Source organism: Mustelus asterias, chromosome 8 (assembly GCF_964213995.1).
Source record: "Mustelus asterias chromosome 8, sMusAst1.hap1.1, whole genome shotgun sequence".
NCBI lineage: Eukaryota > Metazoa > Chordata > Chondrichthyes > Carcharhiniformes > Triakidae > Mustelus > Mustelus asterias.
This window is the reverse complement of record NC_135808.1, coordinates 99,159,815-99,178,324: the sequence shown is the minus strand read 5'-3', so window position 1 is coordinate 99,178,324 and position 18,510 is coordinate 99,159,815. Positions and strand designations below refer to the sequence as shown.

The 18,510-nt window shown below is 41.9% G+C and overlaps 2 protein-coding genes across 2 annotated transcripts in view; both read left to right on the top strand.

Annotated features, from left to right (window-relative positions):
- The window catches only part of cc2d1b (coiled-coil and C2 domain containing 1B), a 417,139-nt gene that overhangs the window by 359,164 nt on the left and 39,465 nt on the right, over positions 1-18,510 (top strand). The window lies entirely within an intron of this gene.
- Positions 1-18,510, top strand: part of LOC144497940 (ras-related protein Rab-3B-like) — a 138,570-nt gene that overhangs the window by 97,960 nt on the left and 22,100 nt on the right. The window contains exon 3 of the mRNA XM_078219401.1: positions 13,641-13,759. Coding sequence (XP_078075527.1) covers positions 13,641-13,759 — 119 coding nt within the window. The remainder of the gene's footprint in view (positions 1-13,640; positions 13,760-18,510) is intronic.

The following is an 18,510-nucleotide window of genomic DNA, read 5'->3' as shown; positions in this document are numbered from 1 at the left end:
TTATCTCTTCAAAAAACTCCAGCAAATTAGTTAGCGACATCAGTGGAAGTGTTGCTGGAAGAAGTGAGGGCCAAAGGGATCCACCTGATGTGCACCAAAGGAGAAGATATCAGATTAAAGAGTGGTGGGGGCAGGGCGGGGGGGGGGGGGGTGCACTAGATAGCACCTTTGACTCGTATAGTCTCACTCATCTCTTTGCTATCATTCCTTTTCTCTCTCAGTACCTGGGTCTCGCGGACACTCACTTCTGCAAAGGACAATGCATCCAACAATTAAGCACTCTTTGAGACCAAAGCAATCCTCTCACCTCACTTTGGCTGCTTCAACAGAATTAAGGATTAAGACCTCTTTGCACTCTGGGCATCACAGAATGCAAGGACTTTCAATGAACAGTTTTTGATGAACAGTAGGTCCAATGAGCTTCTGACTGGAGAATATTAACTGCTCAGAATCAGATGCACTTTCTATGGGCGCTTTTTATTTTTTGCTGATTTTCATTTAGAATAACAACAAAACTAAGTTTAAATTGTATTACTACTCCCAGTAATCCTGACAGATTCACATTTTAAAATTGCAGATTCCCAGACTCCAGCCCAGATCCGTTTCCAGGTGGGATTTGGGATAGAGACGATTGTATCAGTTCATTGTTGAATCTGATCTCTAGGCAGATGGGGCCTATGGCAGCTACAGCACTTTGCTGAAAATGGAGGGAAAACTTAAAGTAAGAGCCAGGCCTGAGAGACACAGGCTCTTCCTGTTGACTGATCTAAGGGGAACTGCCAACAATCTGGAAACAGACTGCGTGCAGTCTGTAATGTAAACTAATAACCCAAAAGCTCTTTCAGAACCACCCACAGAGTCTGTGAAATTGCCGGTTACTGTCTGAAAAGATTCACTAATTTCATCATGCCAGTGCCAGGAGGAATGGAATGGATGGAGAAGCAGAGTCCAATATTTTAAACACCCTTGAGTGAAATTCATCAATTACCTCTGTATCCTAATAAAAGCAAAACACTGCTGGAAATCTCAAATAAAAACAGAGAATGCTGGATAAACCCACCAGGTCTGGCAACACGTATGGAGGGAAACCGAGTTAACGTTTTGGACCCAAGTGACCCATTCTACAGAACTTTCTCACTCTGTTTCCCACCATAGATGCTGCCAGACCTGCTGAGTTTATCCAGCATTTTCCGTTTTCACCTCTGTATCCTAGTTTATTTGAATTAAAGTGAAACAAAACCCTGAAATATAAGTACTGGATTCAATAAGTGAAAGGTGTCCTGGTATCAAAAAGACTCAGAGGCAGGTAACATCCTGAGAAAGTACAGAAAAAGGTTGAACGTACAGTTTAAATTAACAAAAATGTAAATAAGGAACAGATTAATTTGTTTAACTATGCTTGCGATCTGTTTCACTTCTTTGGGCTAACCTCCTTTGGAAGGAGATTGCAATTTGTCTGATGATGTTTCTGTATCTGAATTACAGCATTTGTTTGTTGCCAGTCAGCTTTCCGTTTGATGGACTCTTGGTGTTTTGTTGCCTATAATTTACTCTCAGAATTATACGTAGTCATTGTGGAATAAAGGATGTCACATCACAGCACAAAAGAAAAATGATGTCACGCAATTGAATCCTGTTGTTGTACAGAAGGAAATTATAAAGGGGAAACAAAGTAGAGGAAAAGACCTCGCGTTTGAGCCACGAGTTTGTGTTTAGATGACACCAAGCTTGGAATTTAAAAGATTGTAAGAGGAAGAAGAGATTGAATTAGATAAGGCACGGTGACACAGAGGGCGGAAGTTTACCGACATGTCCACCCGAGTTTCATACGATCCCGCCCGAGGCCGAAGGAGATTGCCGTTCTCCGAGCCTCGCCCGCCCCTGGAATCGGGGTGGGCGTGCTGGTAAAATTCCGGCCAGAGGTTAGCACTGCTGCCTCACAGCGCCACGGACCTGTGTTCAATTTCACCCTTGGGTGACTGTGTGGAGTTTGCACGTTCTCCCCGTGTCTGCACGGGTTCCCTCCGGCTGCTCCAGTTTCCTCCCATAGTCCAAAGATATGCAGGTTAGGTGGATTGGCCATGCTAAATTGCCCCTGAATGTCTAAAGATGTGTAGGCTAGGTGGCTTAGCCATGTTAAATGCATGTGGTTATGGAGATTGGGCGGGGCCCTCTTTCGGAGAGTCGGTGCAGACTCAATAGGCTGAATGGCCTCTCCCTGCACTGTAGGGATTCGATGATTATTTCAAATCTTAAAGAAGGATCAGTTAAATAATAAGGCCTTAAAAAAGTCCTTTTGCTCATTTCCAAAATTGTCAAAGGATTTAGTGCAATAATTTTGTAATCAAAAGTAATCAGGAACCAAATACACTGAACAGGAATGGCTGTTAATTCAGGACAAATAGTTAATCTGTATAAGACAAAACATTATTAAAGGAAAACAAACCATGATTAAAAATGTAATAAAAATTTCATATGTGAATATCTGTTCCCAATGTTTATCTTGAGAGCACACAGTGCTCACGTAACACCACTCAATACTCAGATTTAAATGATCAGATTGTGGAGCAGGTTATTGATTACAGGTGTGGCTGAGTGTTTCTAGCATTTTCTGTTATTATGGTGATTATATTATATCTCGCCACAATCTCCCCTCGCGATCTCTGCCATCCCACAAGCTCTCTCCTTTGTGATTTCCTTCCAGTGTCGCTTCCCCTGATCTGTATCTCTCCATCCCTCCACCTAGTTTCTCCACTACTGCAATCTCTCCCTTCCTTCTTGCTGCAGTGAACCCTCCTCGCCCTACCCTCCATCAGAGCCCCATGATCTTTTTAATTGCTGGGAACCTCTGTCAGTGGTCCGTACTATTGTCTTGTGCCTCAAGCTTTCCCACCTTGCAGCCAGTCAGCCTGTCAATCTGTGGGAAATGGAGTAAAAACTTGAAATCAAGAATCATAGAATCCCTACAGTGCAGGAAGAGGCCGTCCGACCTATCAAGTCTGCACCGACTCTCTGAAAGCATCCCACCCAGGCCCTCCCCTTCGCTCTATCCCTGTAACCCTGCACATTTACCATGGTTTATCCACCTAATTTCCACATCTTTGGACACTAAAGCGCAATTTAGCACAGCCCAATCCACCTAACCTGCCTTTAAATCCGGCAGCGCCTCCACCTTTCTGGTATTTCTGGGTTTGCAGGTCATTGAACAGAAAGTAAAGAGTTGCATTTATAGACCATCTTTCACAACCACCAGATGTCTCAATGGCCTTTGCAGCCAATTAAGTAGTTTTGAAGTGTAGTCCCTGTTGCAATGTGGGAAACATAGCAGTCAATTTGCGCAAAGCAAGCTCACACAATCTGCAATGTGATAATGACGAGATAAGCTGTTTGTCTGATGTTAATTGAGAGGTAAATATTGGCAAGGACACTGGGGATAACTCCCCTGCTCTTTGAAATGGTGCCAAGGGATTTTTTACATCCACCCAAGAGGGCAGATGAGACTGTTGTTTAACCAATCCTCCAAGAGAAGTCACCTCCAGCAGTGCAGCATTCTCTCAGTACTGCACATGGGTGTCAGCCTAGATTAATTATGACGATAAGATATAGGAGCAGAATTAGGCCATTCGGCCCATTGTGTCTGCTCCGCCATTCAAAAATGGCTGATATGTTTGTGATAATGTCGTGGAGCAGGACTTGCACACAGATTTCTGACTCGGTGGCAAGCGTGTTATTATCTGAAGCACAGCACATGCCCAACTTCCTTCCGGCCTCACCCTGAGTGTTTGTAAACTTTTTTGACAAATGAATATCACATCGAGTTTAGTCTTGTTCTCACATTTTCCATCAGAGATCATTTAATGTCAGTCAAGGTCAGGATACCTCAGCTGCTTTTTCTGCTCCTCAGAGGAACTGAGAGCAACTGCAGCATTCCAAACTGCTTTCCTGATTGAGATTAGATAACTTGGCACAAACTGGGATCCATCTTGTGACACTCCAGGTTTTATCAATTCAGGTATAATTGTTCATTGAGTAATTGAGGAGCCTGAACAAAATGAAGCAATAAATACATTTGACAGACTGATTTCTGTAGAAACAAAAAAAATCTTCATTGTGTACAGAGACAGCTGAATATTTAGTTACACGTAGTAAAATTTGAATATTATATTTTCAAAATAAATAATACATTTGGCCACTATTATTCTGTGAGGACCATTGTTCTAGCATGGGTTTGTTGAAGAATGGCATTTATTTTTAGGTATTTTAGTTTACTGGTGAAGTTTTCGGTAACCACAAGAATCATGATTAGGCATTCTGTCACTCCAGCTTTATTAATTAATAATTCCATCCATTGTCATATTAATACTTTTTTTGATGCCCTTATTAAATTAAAGTTATTCATTTGATGCTTTAGTCGACTAGTTGTGGAAAAGGTGTTTCAATTTTGAGTCAATCAGGGTTCATGAAAGCTGATTGCAAAGCTTTGCATATATTTGTATGTATTAGTTAATATTTCTGTATATATGTTATAAATATTTAATGTTAGCTTGGACTTCAACATGAAAATTAATAATTACTGTAACATTCCAAAATACCGATACTTGCTCAACCTGTTTGTAATATACTGACTGTGAATGAATTACGTGGTTCTCGAATTCCTGTTAGGACTGACAGATGGGACATGGAGGGACTGACAGATGGAAGACGCCAACCACATTTATTTTGTAACAGTTTGTCAAAAGGTGTCAAGTATAGGAGCCAATCTGTAACCCCCAAGTCCAGATCCTGAGAAGGACTGAGTTTAGTTCAGCGTTTGTGTGATGAGTCAAGATTCTATTTGAATATCTAGTGTTACGGACAGGAGGGGGATTAATTTAAGCAGCACTAATTTCTCCTCTCACCACCTGTCTGTAAACAAAAAGGTGTTTTGATTTGCTTCCCCCTTTATAAGTGGTGGCATATTTCCCAACCCCTCAGTTTTGGTGTGATTCAAATTTCTATTAATACCCCCAAGGCAAACCAAAAGTAGGGTGAATTCAAAATGTTAGGTCATTTACAATGTGGCCACTCACGTGATGGAGGAGCAACGCTCTGAAAGCTCGTGATACCAAATAAACCTGTTGGACTTTAACCTGGTGTTGTGAGACTTAGTTCATTTACACACACTCAAAACACAGAAGAGGCTCACAATGTTGCCCCATTTGCATTCATACGGTAAAAAGGACAGAGGAAAGAAAGATTTACAGTGCAGAGACCACAGAGAAAATAAATATTGTTTCATGTGGGCTCTGGAGTCCAGAATCAAATTCCATTGCGGTATTCTTTTATGTAATTCAGCGAGCTGAAAACCAATGCTGGATAATTTACTTCTCTGGCCATGTTGACTTCACACATTGAGATAGGCTTGTAGAGATGAATCAGTCTTGTAGACGATGGTACAGAATTTCCAGTAGAAACCGTGTAGATGGGGCCAAAGCTCCTTGTCTGAGGGGCTGCTAGTCAGATGGTAAAAAGGTGGACTGAGACTTTGTGATTCAACAAGGCAATATTACTGGTTCTACAAGCCAGAGGCCCATATCATCAGAGAGCCATAGAATCCTTACAATGAAGAAGGAGGCCATTCAGCCTAATGAGTCTGCACCAGCTCTCCAAAGAGCATCTTACCCAGGACCACCCTCCACTCTATCCCATAACCCAGCACATTTACCATATCTAATCCATCTAATCCATCTAATCCATCTAATCCATCTAAGTTTAGGGCCAGTTATAGATGGCAGAGGGAAGTTATGTGTGGAACCGGAGGAGATTGGTGAAGCATTGAACCAATATTTCTCTTCGGTGTTCACGCAAGGGGACATGAATATAGCTGAGGAGGACACTGGGTTGCAAGGGAGTAGAATAGACAGTATTACAGTTGATAAGGAGGATGTGCAGGATATTCTGGAGGGTCTGAAAATAGATAAATCCCCTGGTCCGGATGGGATTTATCCAAGGATTCTCTGGGAGGCAAGAGAAGTGATTGCAGAGCCTCTGGCTCTGATCTTCAGGTCGTCGTTGGCCTCTGGTATAGTACCAGAAGATTGGAGGTTAGCAAATGTTGTCCCATTGTTTAAGAAGGGGAACAGAGACTTCCCTGGGAATTATAGACCGGTGAGTCTCACTTCTGTTGTCGGCAAGATGTTGGAAAAAATTATAAGGGATAGGATTTATAGTTATTTGGAGAGTAATGAATTGATAGGTGATAGTCAGCATGGTTTTGTGGCAGGTAGGTCGTGCCTTACTAACCTTATTGAGTTTTTTGAGAAAGTGACCAAGGAGGTGGATGGGGGCAGGGCAGTGGACGTGGTATATATGGATTTTAGTAAGGCGTTTGATAAGGTTCACCATGGTAGGCTTCTGCAGAAAATGCAGATGTATGGGATTGGGGGTGATCTAGGAAATTGGATCAGGAATTGGCTAGCGGATAGGAAACAGAGGGTGGTGGTTGATAGTAAATATTCATCATGGAGTGCGGTTACAAGTGGTGTACCTCAGGGATCTGTTTTGGGGCCACTGCTGTTTGTAATATTTATTAATGATCTGGATGAGGGTATAGTTGGGTGGATTAGCAAATTTGCTGATGACACCAAAGTCGGTGGTGTGGTAGACAGTGAGGAAGGGTGTCGTAGTTTGCAGGAAGACTTAGACAGGTTGCAAAGTTGGGCCGAGAGGTGGCGGATGGAGTTTAATGCGGAGAAGTGTGAGGTAATTCACTTTGGTAGGAATAACAGATGTGTTGAGTATAGGGCTAACGGGAGGACTTTGAATAGTGTGGAGGAGCAGAGGGATCTAGGTATATGTGTGCATAGATCCCTGAAAGTTGGGAATCAAGTAGATAAGGTTGTTAAGAAGGCATATGGTGTCTTGGCGTTTATTGGTAGGGGGATTGAATTTAGGAGTCGTAGCGTTATGTTGCAACTGTACACAACTCTGGTGCGGCCGCACTTGGAGTACTGTGTGCAGTTCTGGTCCCCACATTACAGGAAGGATGTGGAGGCTTTGGAGAGGGTGCAGAGGAGGTTTACCAGGATGTTGCCTGGTATGGAGGGGAGATCCTATGAGGAGAGGCTGAGGGATTTGGGATTGTTTTCGCTGGAAAGGCGGCGGCTAAGAGGGGATCTTATTGAAACATATAAGATGATTAGAGGTTTAGATAGGGTGGATAGTGATAGCCTTTTTCCTCTGATGGAGAAATCCAGCACGAGGGGGCATGGCTTTAAATTGAGGGGGGGTAGTTATAGAACCGATGTCAGGGGTAGGTTCTTTACCCAGAGGGTGGTGAGGGATTGGAATGCCCTGCCAGCATCAGTAGTAAATGCGCCTAGTTTGGGGGCGTTTAAGAGATCCGTAGATAGGTTCATGGACGAAAAGAAATTGGTTTAGGTTGGAGGGTCACAGTTTTTTTTTAACTGGTCGGTGCAACATCGTGGGCCGAAGGGCCTGTTCTGCGCTGTAATGTTCTATGTTCTATGTTCTAACCCACACATCTTTTGACATTCAGGGGCAATTTAGCATGGCCAATCCACCTAACCTGCACATCTTTGGACTATGGGAGGAAACTGGAGCATCCAGAGGAAACCCAAGCAGCCAAGGGAGGAACATGCAAACTCCACACAGACCATCACCCAAGGCTGGAATCAAACTCCGGTCCCGGGCACTGTGAGGCAGCAGTGCTAACGTCTGTGCCACCATGCCACCCTCATTTCCACACTGTCTTTGACAAAAGATGTATATCATTCAAAGAACAAAGAAAAGTACAGCACAGGAACAGGCCCTTCGGCCCTCCAAAACTGTGCCGATCATGATGTTCTAACTAAACTAAAAAAATCTTCTGCTCTTACTCAGTCTGTATCCCTCTATTTCCTCCCTATTCATGTACCCATCCAGATGCCTCTTAAATGTTGCTAATGTACCTGCTTCCACCACCTCCTCTGACAGCACGTTCCAGGCACCCACCACTCTCTGCGTGAAAATCTTCCCACTCACATCTCCCTTAAACTTTCCCCCTCACCTTGAACCTGTGCCCCCTTATAATTGACATTTCCACCCTTGGAAAAAGCCTCTGACTATCCACCCTGTCTGCCTCTCATAATTTTGTAGACCTCTATCAGGTCTCCCCTCAGCCTCCGTCTTTCTAGTGAAAACAATCCTAGTTTATTCAACATCTCATAGCCAACACCCTCGAGACTAGGTGAACCTGGTGAACCACCTTTGCACTCGCTCCAAAGCTTCCATGTCCTTCTAGTAGTGTGGTGACCAGAACTGCACACAATACTCCAAGTGCGGCCTAACGAAGATTGTATGTAGCTGCAACATGATTTCCCAACTCTTGTACTCAATGCCCCAACTGATGAAGGCAAGCATGCCATATGCCTTCTTAATCACCTTGGTCACCTGTGTTGCCACTTTTAGGGAACTGTGGACTCCTCTGAATTAATGTTCCTAACGGTTCTGCTATTTACAGTATAATTCACACCAGAATTGAGCCTCCAAAATGCATCACCTCACATTTGTCCAGATTAAACTCCATCTGCCATTTCTGTGCCCAAGTCTCCAACCTATCTATATCCTGTTGTATCCTCTGATAATCCCCAGCACTATCAGCAACTCCACCAATCTTTGTGTCATCCGCAAACTTATGAATTGGACCACCCACATTTTTCTCCAAATCAGAATGGTTCCCTTTGCAAAATGTATTTGCCATTTGAAGCATCAAGGAGTCAACATTTTCAAAAGAAAAATAAATTACAAATGTTATCAAAAATGGTGACATTCAATCACTTACCTAATATCCAGTTTTCTGCAAGCACAGATTCCATTATAACTGCCGAAATTAAGCTTCCTCATGGCTGCCACATGTATGCTTTGTATTAACAGTATGAACTAGCATTAATCAGGGGAGAAGATTGTAGAAATATGGCTTTTTTCCCCCATTCACTTTGTTTTGTAACTTGTTTTTAAATGCAGTGCTAATGCCACATGAGGATCAAACGTTGAATCAGTAGATTTTGCTTGTGTAGCATTCCTTATTATTATTTTTTTTTCCAAATCAGTGCAACACCATCTTTGACCTGTGCTGTTGTGTGGGCAGAAGATGCGGGCAGAGTTTTATGGCACGGGTCCTTGCATGTGACCCCCAGCCTGGTATGCTTGTGCTACCCATGATTTTAACCAGATTTCCATTTCTATGCAATGGCATCACATACCATTTCATCTTCATATATAATATATTCCTTAGCAGGATTTCATTTTTGATGAAGGGTGTACACCAAGTACCATAATCTGTCTTTTCCCGTTTTTATATGATGACATGATCTTCCATATACTTCCAGCATTTTTAATTTTTATTTTTGATTTTCAGCAATTAGAATCATAGAATCAGAGATTTGTAGCATAAAAGGGAAACAGTTTGGCCCATTGTTCTAGCATCAACCCAGCACAGACACAAACAAAATTAATCCGCAGCCTTTCTCTGTCCCCCACGAATCATAGAATGGTTACAGCACAGAAGGAGGCCACTTGGCCTGTCATGTTTTTGATAGCTTTCTGCAAGAGCTACTGAAGTAGTTTTACTGCCCCACACTTTCACCCAGAAGTGTTTTTCTCATCAGGTGCTTATTTAATTCCCATTTGAAAGCCATGATTGAATCTGCCTCCACCATACTTTCAGGTAGCGCATTCCACATCCTAACAACTTGCTGTGTAGAAAATGTTTTTCATCATATTGGCCCTTGGGTTTTTTTTGCCAATCACCTTAAATCTGATTCTCAACCCTTCTGCGTGGGAACAATTTCTCTCCTTCTACTCTGTCCAGACCATTAAACAAACCTGTCAAAGATCTTCTTCTACACCCCTGTATCTTTCTCTGTTTCAATTTTTATCAAATTTCCCTCTTTAAAAAAAAATTGCCTCTGTCTGAAACAGCCCCGAATTTAATGCTCCAACCAAGTGTCAGTTTAAGGATATTTAGCCCTCTTTTAATTTTAATAATTATTGAATTGCTGATTCCTCATCACTGACTCCACAACTGGAGGGAAAGGTCTTGATCATTCACTTTCAAATATCATAATTTTACCACCTTCCAATACATCTCTTAGCTTCCTCTGCTTCAGTGGAAAAACTCCCAGTATCTCAAGCCATTACAATAGCGTCTTTAACCCTTTAAGCTCCAGTATATTGGTGAATCGGCACTGTACTCACACCAATATCAAAATAATTTTACTGAGGCACAGTGCCATTAGCTAAAATCAGTACTACAGGTGGCATCTGACAAACAACTGAAATGTCACTGCCTCACTTTTGATCCAAGAGCCTTGAGTTAAAGACCAATGTTCCATTCGCCTTTACAACATGCTTGTGAAACAGTGCATTAGCTTGATTCTTGAACGTGGACACCTAAATCTCTTCCATGGCTACTAATCAGTCACCATTAAAAAATGTTTTAATTTCTCCATCTCAAATCCAAATGACATCACACTTCTGCACATTGAACTCCTTCTGCCTTCCTTCCTTACATCCAAGTGCTGTGATAAAACTAATTATTAATATTGTCAGTCCACCCACCTTTTTTCTCTTCCTATCTCTCAAAATATTGTAAATAGGAATACCAACTTTCGAGTCCTGTCTGAATTTATATATATAGGATGGTTACATCCTATCACTCCATAATTATTAATGCTACTAAATTAATCATCAATCTTGTATGTTTTGTGCATTAATATGTTCAATCATGTGGTGACATGTTTATATACTATTCTTTTTATAGTATACTAACAGTGGTTAATCCATTTATTTGAAAATAAATCTTCAACTTAGGGAGACAATGCATATATACATGAATGGTTTGTTGGAAAAAGTAGGTTCAGTAAACTGGCGCTTGGGTTATCTTGTATGTTCTTATGTCTTATATCATTGATTGTTGCAGTTTAGTTACACGTATGGTTTAGGACGTTTATATCTTAGGTCTGATCATCTCCGGCTTATCTCAAAAATACATGCAGATAATTAGATGGTCCAGTTGATCACACTTGGTCTTGTGGCAAGTGTTTACAGTACACAGAAGGATTTGCGTGCATATTGATTCTGTGGCTATAACATTTTGCATAATGGCTGCAGACGTAAAAAAGGAAGATAAATGAAAAGCAGGAAAATGCGGGAGTCGGGGGGTGGAATGGTGGTAGTTGAAGTCAGCGTCTGTAACCTTTCAGCACATGAACTGGAAACTAAAAAATAAGCAAGCATTTTATTGGGTAGGAACAGGAGCAGTATATTCTGTTGCCTAATTTGATCATGCCCAGTGTTCTAAAAAAGTGAGGTTCAATATTGAAGGCAAAGATTTGTGCTTATCCAGTGTAGTGCTGATTACATTCTGTTGCCTCCTCTGTGTGTGTGCATGCAGAGCTCAGTCTCTTCCAGACAGTTCCCATAGTGACAAGTCAGTCTCAACATAACACAGAGGTCTGTTGAGAAAACTGTTATCATAAGGAAACAGACGAATGAAAAATCATAGATAAGGAAATACAAAATTTGGTCATATCAAGGAACTGACCTTTCCAGGGAGGTTTTATGCGGCTCCGCTGTTAATGAAAAGATTTATCGTAGAAAAATCCCTCCCACACATATTTATCACTAATGATTAATTAGTAGTTGGTCATAACTACATGAAGAGTTTCCTTGACCTTGTGCCTTCATACTTGAATGTTGAAAGAAAAATCAATCCTTAATCAATGAGGTGAGAAATCTTTGTAATGAGAAATTCCCTAGCCAGTTCCTATCAATAATTTTCCACTAAAAATTATGAGCCAGTGATCAAATCTCTGATCAGTTGCATCTAGGTCAACCCTTGACGTAATTGCCCTTATTTTGAAGAGGAAGACAGAGCTATTTTACCGTTAAGAGGTTATCTGTAGTTGTGACTAATCATGAAACTATTATTATTTTTTCAAGAATTTGCATGAAATAAACAATTACTTAAAGCAAATGTTCAACTGTCCTAAAATACTTTATACTTTATTTTGCAATTTTTTAAAAGAGGTAGCCACTAATATATTGAACTTTATCTTTTTTTTAGTCAAGTTCCTATTTTGTACTTCAATTGTTGGAAGCTACTGCTCATGTAATCTCCGGGTCAGGGTAATCCTCTTGTAACTGGTGTGTAGAATGTTAAATTCTCATGCAAAATAATCATTGTAACCAAAGGATTTTCAAGGTTGTGTCTTTGTGAGACGATGGGGGGGGGGGGGGACCTGGGTGGACTGACAATGCATGTTGGGGCCCTACTCTGGTTGTAGGACTCTGATTGCAATTCCTAGTTGAATGGAGTGTGTGGCATGACTCTGCCCTGCCTTATCTGTAACATTAAAAATGACCTTTTGGAGAATGCTCATAAAAAAGGTGGGATCAGGCCTGCTCAAGATGGAGCCCCCACTTGACACACTCTCCCATTAAAGAGAAATTTCTTGACATTGCAGTTTTAGTCCTCCCCTTGCACTCTGCTTATCTGTTTAATGTGTTCATGAAGTTTCAAGTACTGTATTCTTCCCAGTGAACACCTTCAGCCTTCTCTCTGCAGTCTTTGTGAAGCTTACTTTTTGTCCTTATTTCACTTGAATTATTTTGTTGATCCATTAATGTTCCTATTTTTGAGTTAACGCTTGCAAATCTTAGCTATGCATATATCTTTCTCAGTGCATCTGTGGCTATACTTCATTTGCTTTCAACTGAGGTATTAGCAAACCATTTCCCAGTCAACTTGCTTTCGTTGTGTCCTCATAAGTTTTATAATTGGATTTTTAAAAATCACTCTCTTGAGTGTTGATGCACTATGCAATATTGAATCCTAGATTATATTAAACTCAGTCATGTTATGGTTGCTATCACCCAGAGCTGTGTCAAAATCCATTTCCTTCATGCTTTCACACTCACTTAACATTATGAAATTGAGCTGAGAACAGACCATTGTGGATTCCTTGGAGTATGAAGTTATGAAGCAGTCATGAACCACATTTAACAATTTGACAAAACCACTTGTGTATTCTCAATTTATGTTTGGCTGGTTAAAATCTTCTGTAGAATACATTCCTTCTTCCCTTTTATATGAGCTAGTGATGGCAAAGCTTTGGGGCCGAATTTTCCCTTTCCGCCCGCTGCAGGAATCGTAGCAGGCGAGGGGCAGATCATGGAAAGATCTGTTGACCTCGGGCAGGATTTTCCGGTTTTGGGGTGAACTCGGCTGGAAAATACCGCCCTTGGTATTTTTTAAGGCCATTAGGTTAGAAATCCCCAGTCAAAGAATTTGGTTGGGTGGTTTTTCTTTCCCTTTCTACAAAGTCTACTTTATTTATCCCCTCATACCTCCCCCCCGACCCCACCATAGATGTCTGTATCATCATTTGAAGATACCAGTGAATCTTGGAATTACAAATAATATTAAGAGGAAGATCTTTCTGATTTTGCTTTCAACATTTAAATCACTTTCCTTGAATAATTTTTATTTTACGTCAACTGTGACCTTTGAAATAATGAGTAACTCAAGTTTGACTTTTGTCCCGTTATTTGACAGTAAGCTATCTCGCTCTGTATTAACACAGATGTTTGTTTTACAGGACACAGCTGGTCAAGAGCGATACAGAACTATTACTACTGCTTATTACAGAGGAGCCATGGGCTTCATACTTATGTATGACATTGCCAATCATGAATCTTTTAATGCAGTGCAGGACTGGTGAGTTTAAGCTGCATTTTTTCCCTCCCTTCACTCTGTCAACACATTCACTTGGTGCTCATTTTTCATGAACAATTCCCTTGGCCTTTCCTTACATTTTCTTACACATCATTCCTGATGATAAATAGCAAAATTCAGCTTGTCTGATGGTTAAAGACCAGTAGAAATGCTGCACTTGAATTGTCTGTTACGTGAGTTGACCCATCTTCATCTCCAACAGGAAACTCAAACGCTTAATTCAGTGTGAGTAACTAGTGATTAAATTAACTGGAGTGAGCCATTACAATCATTCCAAATAAACAGTTTGAAGAAGCTCTTGTTAGTTCCTTAATGATTTTATCCTGAAGTTGTGGCTAAAATGCCATGTTTGCTGAATACATGCTACTTGAGCACTAAGCCAACAGTGTAGTTTGTCTCATCTATCTTACCTGGGAGCTCCAGGTTCTAATCTTTCTTTAAGCCCATGTACTTTGTCCTCTGCATTTCTGATACCATACTTCTTGTGTGGAGGTGTCTGTTGTCATTTTAATGAAAATCATGTTGAGTCGTTTTATAAATTCACTAAAGACATATGGGCATTGTTGCCAAGGCCAGCATTTATTTCCTGTATCCAATTGCCCTTGAGAAGATGGTGGTGAGTGACTTTCTTGAATACTACTATGCAGCTTTCGAGGCCATTTCAGACGGAAGTTAGAAGTCAACCATATTGCAGGAGTCATTTTTAAAAGTTCATTTATGGGATGTCGGCATCACTGGCTAGGCCAGCATTTATTACCCATCCCTAGTTGCCCTTGAGATTGTGGTGGTGAGCTACCTTCTTGAACCACTGAAATCTCTGAGGTGTAGATACATCCACAGTGCTGTTAGGGACGAAGTTCCAGGATTTTGACCCAGTGACAGTGAAGGAACAATTATATATTTCCAAGTCAGGATGGTGAGTGACTTGGAGGGGAGCTTCCAGCTGTTCCCAGGTACCTGGTGCCATTATTCTTCTAGATCAGTGGTTCCCAAAGGGTGCGGCGTGCCACACTGGTGCGGCGAGAGAGGATGGCAAGTGTGGCGGGAAGATTCAAGGACAATCAAAGAAACATTTAAACATGGTTTAAACAAGCATTGTTTTATACTTTCTGGATGTCCCATGATCATATTATATGTGTTCTATGTTATGAATCAAGCATTGCTAGTAGTTGTTTTTTTTTGTTTTTGAATGTATTTCTTATCAATAAAAAATTCAGTGTGGCGCGAGCAAATTTTTATTCCGAAAGTGCGGCCCAGTGAAAAAAGTTTGGGAACCACTGTTCTGGATGATAGCGGTCATAGTTTTGAAAGGTGCTTCCTAAGGAGTCTTGGTGAGTTCATGCAGTGCATCGTGTGAATGGCGCACACTACTGCTACTGTTCATTGATGGTGGAGGGAGTGAATGATTTTGGAAGGGGTAGTAATCAAGTGGGCTGCTTTGTCCTGGATGGTGTCAAGCTTCTTGTGTTGTTGGAGCTGCACTCACTATTCCATCGCACTCTTGATTTGTGGCTTGTAAATGATGGACAGACTTTGAGAAGCCAGAGGGTGATTTACTCGCTGCAGGATTCCTACCTTTTGGCCTGCTCTTGTAGCCACAGTATTTATATGGCTGTTTCAGTGCAGTTTCTGGTCAATGGTAACCCCAAGAATGTTGATAGTGGGGGATTCAGTGATGCTAATGCCATTGAATCCTAGGGACAAAGGTTAGATTTTCTTTTGGTGGAGATGGTCATTGCCTGGGCACTTGTGTGGCATCAATGTCATTTGCCATTTGTCAACCCAAGCCTGGATATTGTCCAGGTCTTGCTGCATTTGGGCATGGATTGCTTCAGTGTCTGAGGAGTCGCGAATAGTGCTGATCATTGTGCAATCATCAGCGAACATCCCCACTTCTGACCTTATGATGGAAGGGAGGTCATTGATGAAGCAGCTGAAGGTAGTTGGTCCTAGGATAGTACCCTGAAGAACCACCTGCAGTGATGTCCTGGAGCTGAGATAATTGACCTCCAACCACCACAACCATCTTCCTTTGTGCCAGGTACTAGTGGAGAGTTTTCCTCCTGGTCCCTATTCACTCCTGTTTTGCTAGGGCTCTTTGATGCCATACTCAGTCAAATGCTACCTTTATGCGAAGGGCAGTCATTCTCACCTCACCTCTGGTATTCGGCTCTTTTGACCATATTTGTAATAAGGTGAGTGACCCTGACAGAACCCAAACCGTGTCCATGAGCAGGTTATTGTTGAGTAAATGCTGCTTGATAGCGCTGTTGAAGATTCCTTCCATCACTTCGCTGATGATTGAGAGTAGACTGATGGGACAATAATTGGCTGGGTTGGATTTGTCCTGCTTTTTGTGTACATACCTGAGTAATTTTCCACATTGTCGGGTAGATGCCATTGTTGTAGCTTTACTGGAACAGCATGCGGCAAGCTCTGGAACATGTCTTCAAAATATTGCTGGAATATTGTCAGGGCTCACGCCTTTGCAGTATCCAGTACCTTCAGCCATTTCTTGATATCACATGGAGTGAAATGAATTGGCTGAGGACTGACATCGGTGATGCTAGGGACCCTGGGAGGAGGCTGAGATCATCCACTCTGCACTTCTGGCTGAAGATTGTTGCAAGTGCTTCAGTCTTATCTTTTGCACTGATGTGCTGGATTCCTCTATCATTGAGGATGAGGATATTTATGGAGCCGCCTCCTCCAGTGGGTTGTTTAATTGTCCACCACCATTCACAATTGGATGTGGCAGGACTTGGAGTCGCAGGTGGACAGAGTGGTGAAGATGGCATTCAGCATGCTTGGTTTCATTGGTCAGAACATTGAATACAGGAAGTGGGACGTCTTGTTGAAGTTGTACAAGACATTAGTAAGGCCACACTTGGAATACTCTGTACAGTTCTGGTCATCCTAATATAGAAAGAATATTATTAAACTAGAAAGGGTGCAGAAAAGATTTACTGGATGCTACCAGGACTTGATGGTTTGAGTTATAAGGAGAGGCTGGATAGACTGGGACGTTTTTCTCTGGAGCGTAGGAGGCTTAGGGGTGATCTTATAGAGGTCTATAAAATAATGAGGGGCATAGATCAGCTAGATAGTCAATATTTTTTCCCAAAGGTAGGGGAGTCCAAAACTAGAGGGCATAGGTTTAGGGTGAGAGGGGAGAGATACAAAAGTGTCCAGAGGGGCAATTTTTTCACACCAAGGGTGGTGAGTGTCTGGAATGAGCTGCCAGAGGTAGTAGTAGAGGCAGGTACAATTTTGTCTTTTAAAAGGCATTTAGACAGTTACATGAGTAAGATGGCTATCGAGGGATATGGGCCAAACACGGGCAATTGGGACTAGCTTAGGGGTTTTAAAAAAAAAAGGTGGCATGGACAAGTTGGGCCGAAGGGCTTGTTTCCATGCTGTAAACCTCTATGACTGCAAAACCTAGATCTGATCCATTGGTTATGGAATTGCTTAGCTCTGTCAGCTATTTGCTATTTATCCTGTTTGGCATGCAAGTAATCCTGTGCTGTAGCTTCACCAGGTTGACGCCTCATTTTTAGGTATGTCTGGCGTTGCTCCTGGCATGTTCTCCTGCACTCTGCATTGAACCAGGGTTGTGGTAAAGTTCAAGTCAGGAATTTGTAAGTATGATCCTGAATTTTCAACAGGCTTCAGATTTAGTGGAACTGTTCTTCCAGCCAATAACTGGTGTCTGCTTGTCTCCTCCAGCTAATGTCATATCTGGTCTGGACAGTGCAAGAGACAGATCAGTCTGTGCAAGGATGGTGGCAGGAAATCGTTTTTCCCCTGTGGAGTCGTTCCAAGCCAGAGCTCCTGCCAATTGGTGTCACATCTGCCCTTGCATTGTTTTGAAGGGCAATGTATCAGATCCTGAGTGGACTGAGTGGAAAACTCTGTATTTTGCCTTGCTTTCCCACTGTTCCCCTCATGCTTGTTGCTGTTCTACAATCTCATTAGTTTTTGGAGGTTTTAAACGATCAAATGTGGAACCCAGTTGCCTTTTTATCATGAGTAAGGCAAGAGAGGTCTTGGTCATGGAATGTATGGTAATCCGGTGGACCATCAAGCATTTGTTACGGTGTTTGATCAGTGAACCTTGGTGCTTTCAAAGTTTGTTTCAGGTTTGGACGAAGCATTCTGCTAGTCCATTAGTACCAAGATGATATGGTGCGGAAGGAATGTGTTGAACACTGTTTTCTTGTAGGAAACTCTCAAATTCCTGCGAGACACATTGAGAGACAAATCTACCATGATAACTCAGCAATCCCAGAAGGTGCATAACTAACTTATATTTTGATGTGCAGGCATCTCTGTAATGGCCTTAAACTTAGGAAGTGGCATCAATCACTTGTCCCACTCAACTGAGGATTGGAAGAACTCACACTTGTGCTTGTGGACTCACAGACCATAGTCTTCCAATCTCTGGAGAGTGGCATCCAAGTTCAAATGGTGTTCCTCTTCATTTCTTCCAGTAACTAGGGTGTCATCTAGATAACACTGGACTCCACTCAGTCCACTCAGGATCTGATACATTGCCCTTCGAAACAATGCAAGGGCAGATGTGACACCAATTGGCAATCTTCGGTACCAGAACAAGCCTTTGTGTGTCACGATTGTCAGAAGTTCCTGTGACTTCTTGTCCATTGTTATCTGGAAGTAGGCCTGGCTCAGAACAACTTTGCTAAAAATTTTGGCCTCCTGCCAATCCTGCC